The sequence below is a fragment of the Mustela nivalis genome (genome assembly GCF_964662115.1).
Source record: "Mustela nivalis genome assembly, chromosome: 1".
Lineage (NCBI taxonomy): Eukaryota > Metazoa > Chordata > Mammalia > Carnivora > Mustelidae > Mustela > Mustela nivalis.
In genome coordinates this window covers 214011926-214024177 of record NC_139020.1, presented here as the reverse complement: position 1 = coordinate 214024177, position 12252 = coordinate 214011926, and the positions used below count along the sequence as shown (strand labels likewise).

The 12252-nt window shown below is 58.9% G+C and overlaps 1 protein-coding gene across 1 annotated transcript; it reads left to right on the top strand.

Annotated features, from left to right (window-relative positions):
• The first annotated feature begins 3695 nt into the window (after positions 1–3695).
• On the top strand, positions 3696–10271 carry S1PR4 (sphingosine-1-phosphate receptor 4). The gene has a single exon (XM_082736595.1). It carries the CDS (start codon positions 7237–7239, stop codon positions 8392–8394), a length of 1158 nt encoding a protein of 385 aa, XP_082592721.1. The 5' UTR covers positions 3696–7236; the 3' UTR covers positions 8395–10271.
• Positions 10272–12252: the final 1981 nt, after the last annotated feature.

The window sequence follows — 12252 nt, the reverse complement described above, 5'->3', positions numbered from 1 at the left end:
CTGGGTCTGTCAGCTCTGGAGAGCAGAAGTAAAATGTGTGGCTGGGAGGGCCCCTCCCTGCTCCCGGGAGCTCCAGGCACCCCTTGGCTTGTGGACTTGTCTCTCCATCACAGCCTCCATCTTCACGTGGACCCCTCTCTTGTGTGCGTCTGTATCTGTGTCCACATTCTCGTCCCTTATAGGGTCACCAGTCATACTGAATGGGTGCCCACCCCAATGACCTCATCTTAACTTGATGACGTCTGCAAAGACCCTGTTTCCACAGAAGATCACATCCCCACATCCCGGGGGTTAGGTCGTGACCATATCTCCTGGACAGTCCCTTGGTGAAGGTTTGCCTGGCATTCTCCTCACGATTGGGCTCAGGTTACGGGTTTTAGGACCACCGAAGCAGAAGGCCATTTCCGCTGCATCATCAGCCTGCCACCTCTGTGGACCTCGGTCACCTGGCCGAGGAGTCATCCAACTCTTTTGAAAACCTTTCATTTTAAATCATGGAAAATATCAAACCTACAAAAGCAGGGGGAGAGTCAGGGCTGCATGTGGGCATTTGTGGGCTCAACACATGTTGGTAGAAAAGACCAATGAAATCCAGACTGGGCTCATTACGTATTCATGATTGCTGTATTAAGAAATTAAAAACATTTGCACAGATCCCTAAAGGGGAAGTTGGCCCCGAAGCCAGGACGGAGACCCAGCCCTCCTAGGCCAGTACTGACCCCTCCCTGGGTCCACGATGACAGGGTCCCTCGTCACTGATGGGCTCAAGTCACAGACGTTTGCTCACAACCCAGGCCCGCACGTGGCACTAGCTGCTGTAACTCTCTTCCTCGGGAAGCAGCCCCAACCTTTTCTTCTTGGTCATTTATCTGTTGAAGAACCCAGGCCATTTGTCCCGTAGAACTTCCCAGCCTCCGGACAGGGCAAGGGGCAGCCGCAGTGTCGACAGATGTGTTCCTCCTTCCCCGTAACCCCTGCGAACTCACCTGTTTTGAAACGGGACTCCCGGGGGGCCTGGGAGCCTCCACGCTGAACCTCTGCTTGGTTCTCTCCGCGCTGGTCCCTGCGTCTCTGCCCCTCTCCAGGAGACACACAATGGAACATCCAGCTCATTCTCTCTGTCTTCTGTGTTTAAATTGATCCCTGGGTTTAGGGGGCATCAGTCTGATTCATCGATCACGAATTTGCCCACGAGCCTTTCTCCTGATGGTCTTAGCAGCCATTGGGGAACGTTCCTCAAGAGACATCATTTGGGACTGCAAAAATGGTGATATCCTAATGCTTTCCTTTTCTCTGCATCTTTTGCCTGGAACTGTTCTATTAAAACACACACACACACACACACACACACACACACACTTGAAAGGATTGAAAGCAGTGTCTTGAAGAGCTACTTGCACACCCACGTTGCACACCAAGAGGTTGGAGCAACTTGAGTGTCTACCTGGGGAGGAAGGATAAACACCGCGCAGTCTGTCCCCACGCGGGAACACGGTCCAGCCTCAGAAAGGAAGGGACCCGGCCTCCTGCCGTGATGCGGAGGGACCCCAAGGACACGGGGCTCAGCGAGAGTGGCCAGACCCAGAAGGACCCGTCCTGTAGGACCCCACTCCCGGGAGGGCCCCATAGGAGTCCCCTCGGCATAGACAGAGAGGAGAGGGTGGGAGCCAGGGCTGGGGCAGGGGTGGGGAGTCCGTGCTTTGTGGGGACAGAGTCTCCGTGTGGGGGGGTGGAAAGTTCTGGAGACGGAGGGTGGGGGTGTTGACAGTGCTTCACGCCGCGGAGCCGTGCACTCTAAGACGGTTATGACGGTGACTGTCCTGCTCTATGACAGCAGGTGGGCCCCTCAGTCCTTCTGACATGCCCCCGCCAGACTTAAGAGGTCATGTTCTAGCCCAGAGGCATGCTGTGGGCTCACCCTGCCCTGGCCCCGGACCCCGCCATTTCTCCAAGGAGCCCTGCTTCTTGGGAGGTGATATTTAGGGACCACAGTCTGATCACAAAGCTAGGAAGGAAGTTGCAAAACTATTACAATGAACTTCCGGATGCCCCTCATCTAGGTCGGGGATGGACAAACCACCTGCGCCAAGCCTGTTTTTTGCAAATAAAGTGTTAGCGGCATAGCGCCAATTCGTTTACATACTGTCCCCGGCAGCTTCCGCTATGACAGCAGAGTTGAGTAATTGTGGCAGAGACAGTCTGGCCCACAGAGCACAAAATATTTACTATTTATCCCTTTGCGGAAAGAAAATCTAGATCCCAGAGCTGGATCCACCCGGGGTTCACCTTTTGCTTTGTCTCTGCCTGTAAGCGTGATCTAAAAGCAAACACGGTGCTCTACAGACAACTTCTCCTCCTTTTTCTCCATTTTTCTAAGTGGTTTGAGAGTGCGTTGGAGACATCACCAACCTTCACCGGGAAACACCGTGCATTTCCGTGAACAAACACCTTCTGTTATGTAAGCAAAGGGCGACGGACAAGTTCAGGCAATCTCGCGTGTATATAACTTCGAGCCCGAGTGAAAATCCCATCAGTCGTCCTGACACCGTGTTTTCCGGCACCTGCCCCCCCACGCTCGAGTCCCGTCCAGGTTCACTCCCGCACTTAACTCCGGCCCGCAGCGGCTGGGGGAGGGGCGAGGGGTCTCCTTCCGTCCCAGACTTGACACGCAGCCCTGCTCCTTTGTCTTTCCGGACTTTTCCTTGACCTTGACCTTTGGAAGGGTGCAGGCCACTTATTCTGCGGGATGTGCCTCAGGGTGGGTCTGGGGGCTGATTTCCTGGGTCAGATGGGGATACACACTTCCGGTGGGAACATCCCAGCAGCAACACCCCCCTTTCCCGCCCAGGACGCCCATTTATCACACTCCTAGTGATGTAAACACCATCTTCCCTGGGCTTCCCCAAAAGACAGTTTCCTCTTTCTAACTCAAAAGTGATCTGTAGGGGGCACCTGAGTGGTTTAGTGGGTGAAGGGACTGACTCTTGATCTCAGGGTCGTGGGGTCAAGCCCTGTGTTGGGTTCCACACTGGGCACAAAGCCTACTTAAAAAAAAAAATTAAATATTGGGGCGCCTGGGTGGCTCAGTCGTTAAGCGTCTGCCTTCAGCTCGGGTCATGATCTCAGGGTCCTGGGATCGAGCCCGGCATCGGGCTCCCTGCTCGGCGGGAAGTCTGCTTCTCCCTCTCCCACTCCCCCTGCTTGTGTTCCCTCTCTCACTGCGTCTCTCTCTGTCAAATAAATAAATAAAATCTTTTTTAAAAATTAAGAATAGGGGTGCCTCGGTGGCTCAGTGGGTTAAAGCCTCTGCCTTCGGCTCAGGTCATGATCTCAGGGTCCTGGGATCGAGCCCCGCATCAGGCTCTCTGCTCAGCGGGGAGCCTGTCTCCCCCTCTCTCTCTGCCTGCCTCTCGCCTACTTGTGATTTCCTTCTGTCAAATAAATAAATAAAATCTTTTAAAAAATTAAAATTAAAATTAAAAATTAAAAAAAAAATAAAGGAACCCATTGGAAGACACTTTGAGATTATCCAAAGACCATGCTCCCCAACCAACTTCTACCCGATAACTTAACCCCCAGCACTGACCATTGCCTGGGCCCGTCACTCTGTCCCGGCCACAAAATGATGACCGTGGGCTTATTGGGGGTTGCCTCGGAGTGCGATCGCTGGGTCATACAGAAAGAATATTCTTTTTTTTGCCCCCTAATTTGTTTTATTGTGGTAAAATGCACTTTACATAAAATGCACCATTTTAAGCATTTTCAGTCAGTGGCAGTAAACACGTCCATAATGTCATACACCATCCCCCTCCCGCCCCACTCCAGGGCTGTTTTCATCTTGTAAACCTGACCTCTGTCCCCATCAAACACCGATGATTCCCCCCTGCCCCCCTGCGGCGCACAACCGCCACTTCCCGTCGCTCCAACGGTACGGTCACTCAGTATAGATGCCCACACGGCTCCAGGCTTAGCCAGCAGCTGCCCCGCCAGGCTGGCTCCTGTGTCTCTGACCAGTCCCTGCCCGTCTCAGGGCACTTCCTGACTCTCTGGCACACCAAGATGTTCCAGGCCCATCAGGCACCCCGCCTGCCCCGGTCCTGGAATCATCCATTTCTCCCAGGAGCCCCAAAGGTGGTGTTTAGAACCTGACATCTGGGTGCAGGAGAGCTATGCCTGTTGTTCCTGGCTTGTCTCAGCAGACAGAGTGATGCAACAGATTTTTGTTTCAATCATGGGCCCACGCTGATGATACTTTCCATGGGGTCGAGTGATGTGCGCTCCCATTCCGTATTTACATCATGTTTCCTGCCCAGCGTGGACCCGGATTTTTTTTTTTAAAGACTTTATTTATTTATTTGACAGAGATCTCGGAGAGAGAGGGGGAAGCAAGCTCCCTGCTGAGCAGAGAGCCCGATGCGGGGCTTGATCCCAGAACCCTGGGATCATGACCCGAGCAGAAGGCAGAGGCTTTAACCCACTGAACCACCCAGGCGCTGCCAATGGACCCGGTTCTTAGTAAGATCCGTACACTTGCTCTTTTGCTCGTCCCATAATACACACGAGAGTTTCAGAATCACTACACCTCTACCCCTCCTGAAAACAAACCGACAACACAAAGTTCATATTTCTTTTTCTGTAGTTCCTTTTGTCTTTAGAACAAGTGCGTGTCCAAAGTCGCATGGGCTCCTTCTCCTCTATTTCTGTGTGGTCGTGGTTTTCATCTGAAACACAGTTCGGTTCCTCTGTTTTCGGTTTATGACCCACTCTCGAGCTTTCCTCCCTGCACCTTGTGGATTTAATTTTATTGTAGAATACAGAGAGCAAAAACGGAGTTTGAAAATCAGGCGAGCAGGAATGTCCGGAGGCTGTCATCCCTTCTCCACTCCATCTACTACTCCCAGAGGGAACTGAGCTCATTGCTGTCCGGTTTATCTTTTCTGGGTTTCTCTCGAGAAAACAAGCAGCTGTGTATATATTTCTTTCCCCCTTGTTTGTTTCACAGAAAACAACACTTAACAATACGACGTGGAGGGGGATCCGATCCACTCTTTTTCATGGCTGTGTGGTAGTCCACGCTGTGGCGCGCGTGGCTGGTCGGTGTCTTCCCCTGTGTGCGGACGCTCGGGCTGCTTCTGATATTTTGCATTTACAAACAACAACGACTAACCTTTTGGAGGCGTACTTATGCATGGTCAGAGCTGTCCCGGGGCAGGTTTCTAGTGGGGGCATTTCTCTTCTGTAGCGTATGGTAATCGTGAGATTAAATAAGGTAAAATGCGCACAGGGCCTTCCGCCAGGCGGCAGGTAACTCGTGGCATCATTGCTGGATGACTTGGCCTTGCTAGTCGCACTTTGTTCTCTCATTACATCTACTTTAGTCCTGAATTTGCTCTGAGCCTAGAGTCAGGGATGCAGCTGGAGTGGGGGTTGAGGCTCAGTTAGAACCAGGGCTCAGCCTGGGCTCAGGGGTCAGTCCAGGGCCAGGTCTCAGTCAGGGTCAGGGGTCAGAGTTGTGGCTGGTCTATAGTCACACACTCAGCCAAGGTCAAGGTTCAGCCAGGAATCAGGGCTCAGTCTAGGATCAGAGCTCAGCCTGGGCTCAGGGCTCAGTCAGGGATCAGGGCTCAGTCTGGGATCAGGTGTCAGTCTGGGGTCAGGGGTCAGTCCAGGATCAGGATTCAGCCTGGACTCAGGGCTCAGTCAGTGATCAGGGCTCAGTCTGGGATCAGGGTTCAGTCAGGGATCAGGGCTCAGTCTGGGATCAGGGCTCAGTCAGGGATCAGGGCTCAGCCTGGACTCAGGGCTCAGTCAGGGATCAGGGCTCAGTCTGGGATCAGGCCTCAGTCAGGGTTCAGGGCTCAGTCTGGGATCAGGACTCAGTCTGGGATCAGGGTTCAGTCAGGGATCAGGGCTCAGTCTGGGATCAGGTACCATTTCAGGGTCCAGGCTCAGCCTCAGAACACACTGTGTCCCTCTTCGAATGCGCTGACTTGGGTGGTTCCTTGTGAAGTTGAGACCAAGGCACAGTTCTCAGCCCTGCCGGGTGGTACCTGAGAGAGACGTGGCTGCTTGTCCCCCTGCCGCAGCCTCACAGCCCCGCTGCCTGGGTAGCCCTTGTCCACACAGCCTCGTCTCCAGGTCCCTGCTTCTGCCTGGGCACCTCCAGTAACAAGACGCGATGGCTTCTGCCAGGCAGCACCTGTGTCGGTGGTTCCCTGCAACTGTGCTGTTCCCAGGGCTGACCAGTGAGCAAAGGGAGGGCCGCTGCTTGGCGGCCACAGGCAGCTGGGCTGCCCTCAGCCCTGCCCCTGATGGGGATCCTGGAGCCCCTCATGGGACCCCTGTGCCTCCCCCACACAGACTCCTGAGCATGGGCTCTACTCTCACCCCTCCCCCACTGGGCACCCCTCCCCCCCAGCTCCAGTCCTCAGCATCCCCAGATAGGCATGGGGGGAGTGAGTTCCCATTTTTTCTATGAGCCCCTCCCCCTCCAGAGGTGAGGGGTTGTCTTGAGCAGGGTGGGGGGGGTGCTATCTTGGGGGGAGGGGTGACCACAGCAGCTCTGCTCTAGCAGAACCAGCTCGGAGGCAGGGCAGGCCACCCCAGTAAAGAGGGTCCCGGCCGAGACCTACGTGGGTCCCTGTGCAGGTGTTTGCCTCCCGCTGGAGACCGCTGGTGCCAAGTCTCCAGGCCTCAGCCTCCTCTTCTGCGCACAGACATGCAGCTGGGAATGAAACGGGAGGCACCTATGCTTCCAAGGAGGTATCTGGGGGTGCTCGCGTGTGTGCCGTCACTTAACACACTTATTAAGCACCTACTGTGTGCCAGGCAGGCTTGGAGCCGTCCAGGAGAGCAGCTGGGGCCTGGAGAGGGTGGCTTGTGGGGGCGAGGGAGCCGCCCAGCCCAGGGAACAGCGGCGAGCGCCCCGGGGAGGAGCGGCCCATTTCCCATCCCCACCGGTGCCCCCACCCCTCCCTGGGCTTTCTAGGACCACAAGGAGGCAGAGACACGGTTCCGTGGTGGGAGCCGGGTGGAGCCCGGGTGGGAGCCACCGACCGTTGCGATGCCCCTCCCTGTCCACGGCCTCACCCCAGCCTGGGGGGTACCTTGAACATAACAGGAAATTCGAAACAACAGGAAACCAAGGCCGGGCAGGCAGCGGGCGGTGGCGGGCGGCTCCACCCTGCCCCGGGCCCCAGCCACCCCGGGGGCCTCAGTCTGCCCCAGGGGACCGCCATGAACAGCACGGGGTCCTCGCCAGGGGCCCCCGAGTCCTGCCAGCAGCTGGCGGCCAGCGGGCACAGCCGGCTCATCGTCCTGCACTACAACCACTCGGGCCGGCTGGCCGGGCGGGGGGGCCCGGAGGAGGCGAGCCTGGGGGTCCTGCGGGGGGTCTTCGTGGCCGTGAGCTGCCTGGTGGTGCTGGAGAACCTCGTGGTGCTGGTGGCCATCGCGACGCACATGCGCTCGCGGCGCTGGGTCTACTACTGCCTGGTCAACATCACGCTCAGCGACCTGCTCGCCGGCGTCGCCTACCTGGCCAACGTGCTGCTGTCGGGCGCGCGCACCTTCCACCTGCGCCCGGCGCACTGGTTCCTGCGCGAGGGGCTGCTCTTCACGGCGCTGGCCGCGTCCACCTTCAGCCTCCTGTTCACGGCGGCCGAGCGCTTCGCCACCATGGTGCGGCCGGTGGCCGAGCGCGGGGCCAGCAAGCGCGGCCGCGTGTACGGCCTCATCGGGCTGTGCTGGCTGCTGGCCGGCCTGCTGGGGCTGCTGCCGCTGCTGGGCTGGAACTGCGTGTGCGCCTTCGCGCGCTGCTCCAGCCTCCTGCCGCTCTACTCCAAGGCCTACATCCTCTTCTGCGTGGGCGTCTTCGCCTGCATCCTGGCGGCCGTCACCGCGCTCTACGGGGCCATCTTCCGCGTGGTGCGCGCCAACGGCCAGAAGGCGCCGCGCTCGCCGGCCCGCCGCAAGGCCCGCCGGCTGCTCAAGACGGTGCTCATGATCCTGGTGGCCTTCGTGCTGTGCTGGGGCCCGCTCTTCGGCCTGCTGCTGGCCGACGTGTTCAGCTCCACCGACTGGGCGCAGCAGTACCTGCGCGGCATGGACTGGATCCTGGCGCTGGCCGTGCTCAACTCGGCCGTGAACCCCGTCATCTACTCCTTCCGCAGCAGGGAGGTGTGCCAGGCCGTGCTGGCCTTCCTCTGCTGCGGCTGCCTCCGGCTGGGCCTGCGGGGGCCCCAGGACTGCCTGGCCCAGGTGGGCGAGGCCCACTCCGCAGCCTCCACCACGGACAGCTCGCTCAGGCCCCGCGACAGCTTTCGGGGCTCGCGGTCGCTCAGCTTCCGGATGCGAGAGCCCCTGACCAGCATCTCCAGCGTGCGGAGCGTCTGAGGTGGAGCGTGGGGGGCTCCCCGGGGGAGGCGGGACAAAGGGCCCCCAGCTGGCGGTGGGTCCCGGGGCTCCACGGTCCCCCTCACAGCGCCTGGGCCCACGGAGGTCTCCCTGGAGGTCTCCCTGGAGGAGGCGGCTGCTCGTGGGAACGGGGAGGGGTCTGGAGTGGGGGTGAGTGGGTTTGCGATGAATGCCCCCTCCCCCCACCCCAGCTCCCTTGTGATTCTGGGGAGTCTCAGTCCCTGCCCAGCCTCCGGGGCGGTGGAGCTGGACAGCCTGGCAACACGGAAGTTCAAAAACGGTTTGTCCCAGCTTCCTTCTTATTCACCCGTGGGCTTCGGGGGCGACGGTGTGGGGCCGTGGGTCGGCTGGACACGTGCAAGCACGGGGACCCGTGGCTGGGGGCTGTGGGTCTGTGGGGACTGGGGGTGTGGTTGTGCGGGGCAGCGGCAGGGTGTGGGTGAGTGTGTGGGCAAGAGAGACAGAGAGACAGAGAGAGAGAGAGAGAGAGAGAAGGAGGGAGGTGAGCACAGAGTGGGGTGCGGCTGTGTGTGCGCACGTGTGTGAGAGCGGCTGGGGGCTGCCAGGTGGGTCCCTGCCCCTCTCGCCACTTCCCCTTCCCCTCCCCTTCCCCCTCTGCTCATCTGGGGCCCCTGCGGCCTCTTCCCCATCTCTGGCCTCTGCCCTATCAGGGGCCCCATCTGGGGGTGACAGAGTCGCAGCCGCCTGGCCCCCTGGCCTCAGGGGATCTTGCCGCTCCTCTCCTGTTCCCTTTAGCACTAACTGCCTCGATCTCCCCTCCTGTGAAATGGGCAGATCGGGGATGGACCCCGTAGCCCGAGGCTGTGGGCACACACTCAGCGCTCGCCGGGGCACATGGCGTCCTGCATGTCCGACCCACTTCTGACGATGGTAGAGGCTGTCCCCCTCGGGAGCCCCGGAGGCTGCGGTGTGCTTGACAAGAGGCCGGTGCGACTGTCGAGGTGAACTTTGAGTTTTGGTCACGCTTAAATGGCCCGTGGCACTCGTGGTGACCATACCGGACGGCACAGGGATGCGCCTGTGCGCACGGCCGCCTCTCCTGCTGGGAAGCTCACTCCCGCTCCTTCCAGGCAAGCCAGTGCCTGTAAGTCTTGCCCGGGCTCGGGGGGCAGCACCTGGCCCGCCACTTAGGCACAGAGCCACTCTTCTCTGAGCCTGGGCTTCTCTGCGTGACGAGGGGACGCGGCGGCCCGGAGCTGCTCGCCATGCTGGCCGGTCCCGCAGCCACCAGCCACGTGTCCTGCTCACGACGCCGGAAAATGGAATGAAATACACAACACTCACCTTCTTGGTGCATTGGTCGGCTGGAGGTGCCACATCTCAGAGCCACAGAACAGGTGGCTGGACAGAAAAGAGTCCTCTCGCGGTCCTGGAGGCTGGACGTCTGAAACCGAGGTGCCCGCGGGGCTGGTGCACCTGAAGCTCCGAGGTAGAGCCTGTGCCCCCCACTGTCCTGGATTCTGCGGGCGTCTTTGGAGGCTCGTGGCCCCGGGAAGTGACATCCCAATTGCCACCTTCATGCCTTCATGGGGCGCCCTCCCTGGGTATCTGTGCCCACATGCCACCGTTCTAGAGGGATGCCAGGCCTACCCTAAGGAACTCCTTTTTAGCTTGATCACCTCGTAAAGACCCTGCCTCCAAACCCCGTCCCACGCGGAGGATTTCAACATGTGAACTCTGAGGGGACACGGTCCGGCCCATAATGTTTAGTGACCTGGGGCTTGTGACCACTGTCTCGGCTAGTGTAGACGCGGGGCATGTCCCTCATCCGAGAAGTTTGGATAAAGCTCCAGGCACGTGTCCAGGTACACAATAAATTGGGATATTTTTATGTTTTCCTGATTCCTGTCATCATGTTTATCCGTGACAGCGCCAGGCAGGGCAGGGACTCGGTGGAATCGGGGGTCAGTAGAGCCTGGGCCACCCTGAAGCGCTCAGCCTGTGCTCTGGGCCTGTGTGCGCGGGCCCGGCTGCCCCCCCCCCCGCTCTCACAGGCTCTCTTCTGAGTGAGCTGGACCATGGGCCGGGCCCGCCCAGCTGGGGAGCCTTTGCACTTGCTTTCTTGTCCCCACCATAGCGCCCTTGCCTGGCATGTCCCCACCCTCAGTCCTAACTTGCCTGCCCCCCCCCCCCGCCCTTCCTTCGGGTCTGGGCTTTGGCATCACCTCCTCCAGGAAGTCTTCCCTGATCTTCTCCTCCTGAGGTTTCTCCTCGGCTCGCACAGCTGCCTGCGCATCCCGCACTGATGGCCGCCGTGCTCACTTCTGGCCACTCCTCCCCCTCTTCCCCTGGACTAGATGCTCCACGAGGATGGACACCGTGGCAGTTTCTAGGTCACGACTGCGGCCAGAGCTCTGGAAGAACTGGACCCCACAGCATGCCTCCCTACAAGCCTTAGAAACGTCTTCCTCTCCTTCCACTCCCCTGCCCCCCTCCCTGACAGCAGCACAACTGTCCCCAGAATCCTGACTCCTGCTGGTGGGACGGCTCCCATCGCTTCGGTATTAATTCATTTCCTCCTCTGTAATCCGCTAGGAGGAAGATACCGCCATTAACTCCATTTTACAGATGGAGAGACTGAGGACCAGGGAGATTAGGTAACTGACCCAAGGTCACACAGCAAGGAAGGGGCAACACTGGGATTCAAGGTGGCCACGGCAGGCTGGTGACTTCTTCATCCCTGCCAGTTAGGGATTCGTTGAATCTCTCCGCTCTCCAGACAGAAGAACTTGGACGCCAGGGAGGAGGAAGCACACGCAGCTCTAGGGCCCGCACCCTGTGAGCTGAGCCAGGTCAGGCTCCTTTCTCGGGCTGTCTCCGGGTGAGCGTGTGCAGACCTTGTGCGCTCATAGCCTGGCCTGGAAGAACCAGTGCGCGGGCAGAAGGAACAGGTGTGAAGAGAACACGGGCCAGAATGAGTTCTGGTCCTCCCCCCACCCCCCACCTCCCCACCGGCCAGGCCACCCCGACTCCCCCAGGCCCAGGAGCTCCCTGGGCGAGACAGGACTCGGAGGGGTGGGCTCGCTCATTCACTGAACCACCGTCTGCCAGGCTCTCCTCCGTGCAGCGGTTGCGCCTGTCCACAGCTTGCTACCTGCTCCCACAAAGGTCGCACTCTGCTGGGGGTGACAAGCAGCCAGAGGTCATTTCAGTAAGGCGTTACGGAGGGTGTGGGATTATTTGTCATCCTATGCACCAGCCGGGAAACGGAGCTGTGAGAGGTGCAGCCATCTGCCCAAGGTCACACAGCCGGGGAGGGGGGAGGCACAGGGACCTGAATCCAAAATGCTGCGAGTCGGCGCCACCTCGCACTTGGGACATTAGGGAGGCGGCCGTATTGGAGGCTGGACGTCAGCTCACCGGGGTTTTCGCGTTCTGCACGCCCTGGCCTCAGTCTTCCCATCGGGAGGAGGGGGGTGCGTTACTGACGCTCCTTCCGACCCCTGGGCAGAACACAGCGGGTTCTCGGGTTGCCAGATTCGAAAATAGAAGTTTGGGACCCCCAGTTAAATGTGCATTTCTGATGAGCAGCGAAATTTATTTCCTACTATGCCTACGCCCCAAATGCGAGTGAACCTTAGGTATACACGGGTAGGAGGAAGCCGATCACCAGCCCCTTCCCCAACGCCACGCGCCAGACTACAAGTCCCATAACCCACCGCGCCATCCCTTTAGGAAACGTCTATCATGATTTCTTTATTCTTCTTTCATTCATTCTTCCAAAAACGCTACAACCCACTCACTGCGTGCCAGGCCTCGCACTGGGTTCTGGGGGTACACGAACGCAGGAAGCCGACAAAAGTCTTTGCCCTCGTG

Excerpts from the sequence above, each read along its gene's own strand:
- S1PR4 (XM_082736595.1), top strand. The coding sequence starts at position 7,237 with ATGAACAGCACGGGGTCCTCGCCAGGGGCCCCCGAGTCCTGCCAGCAG.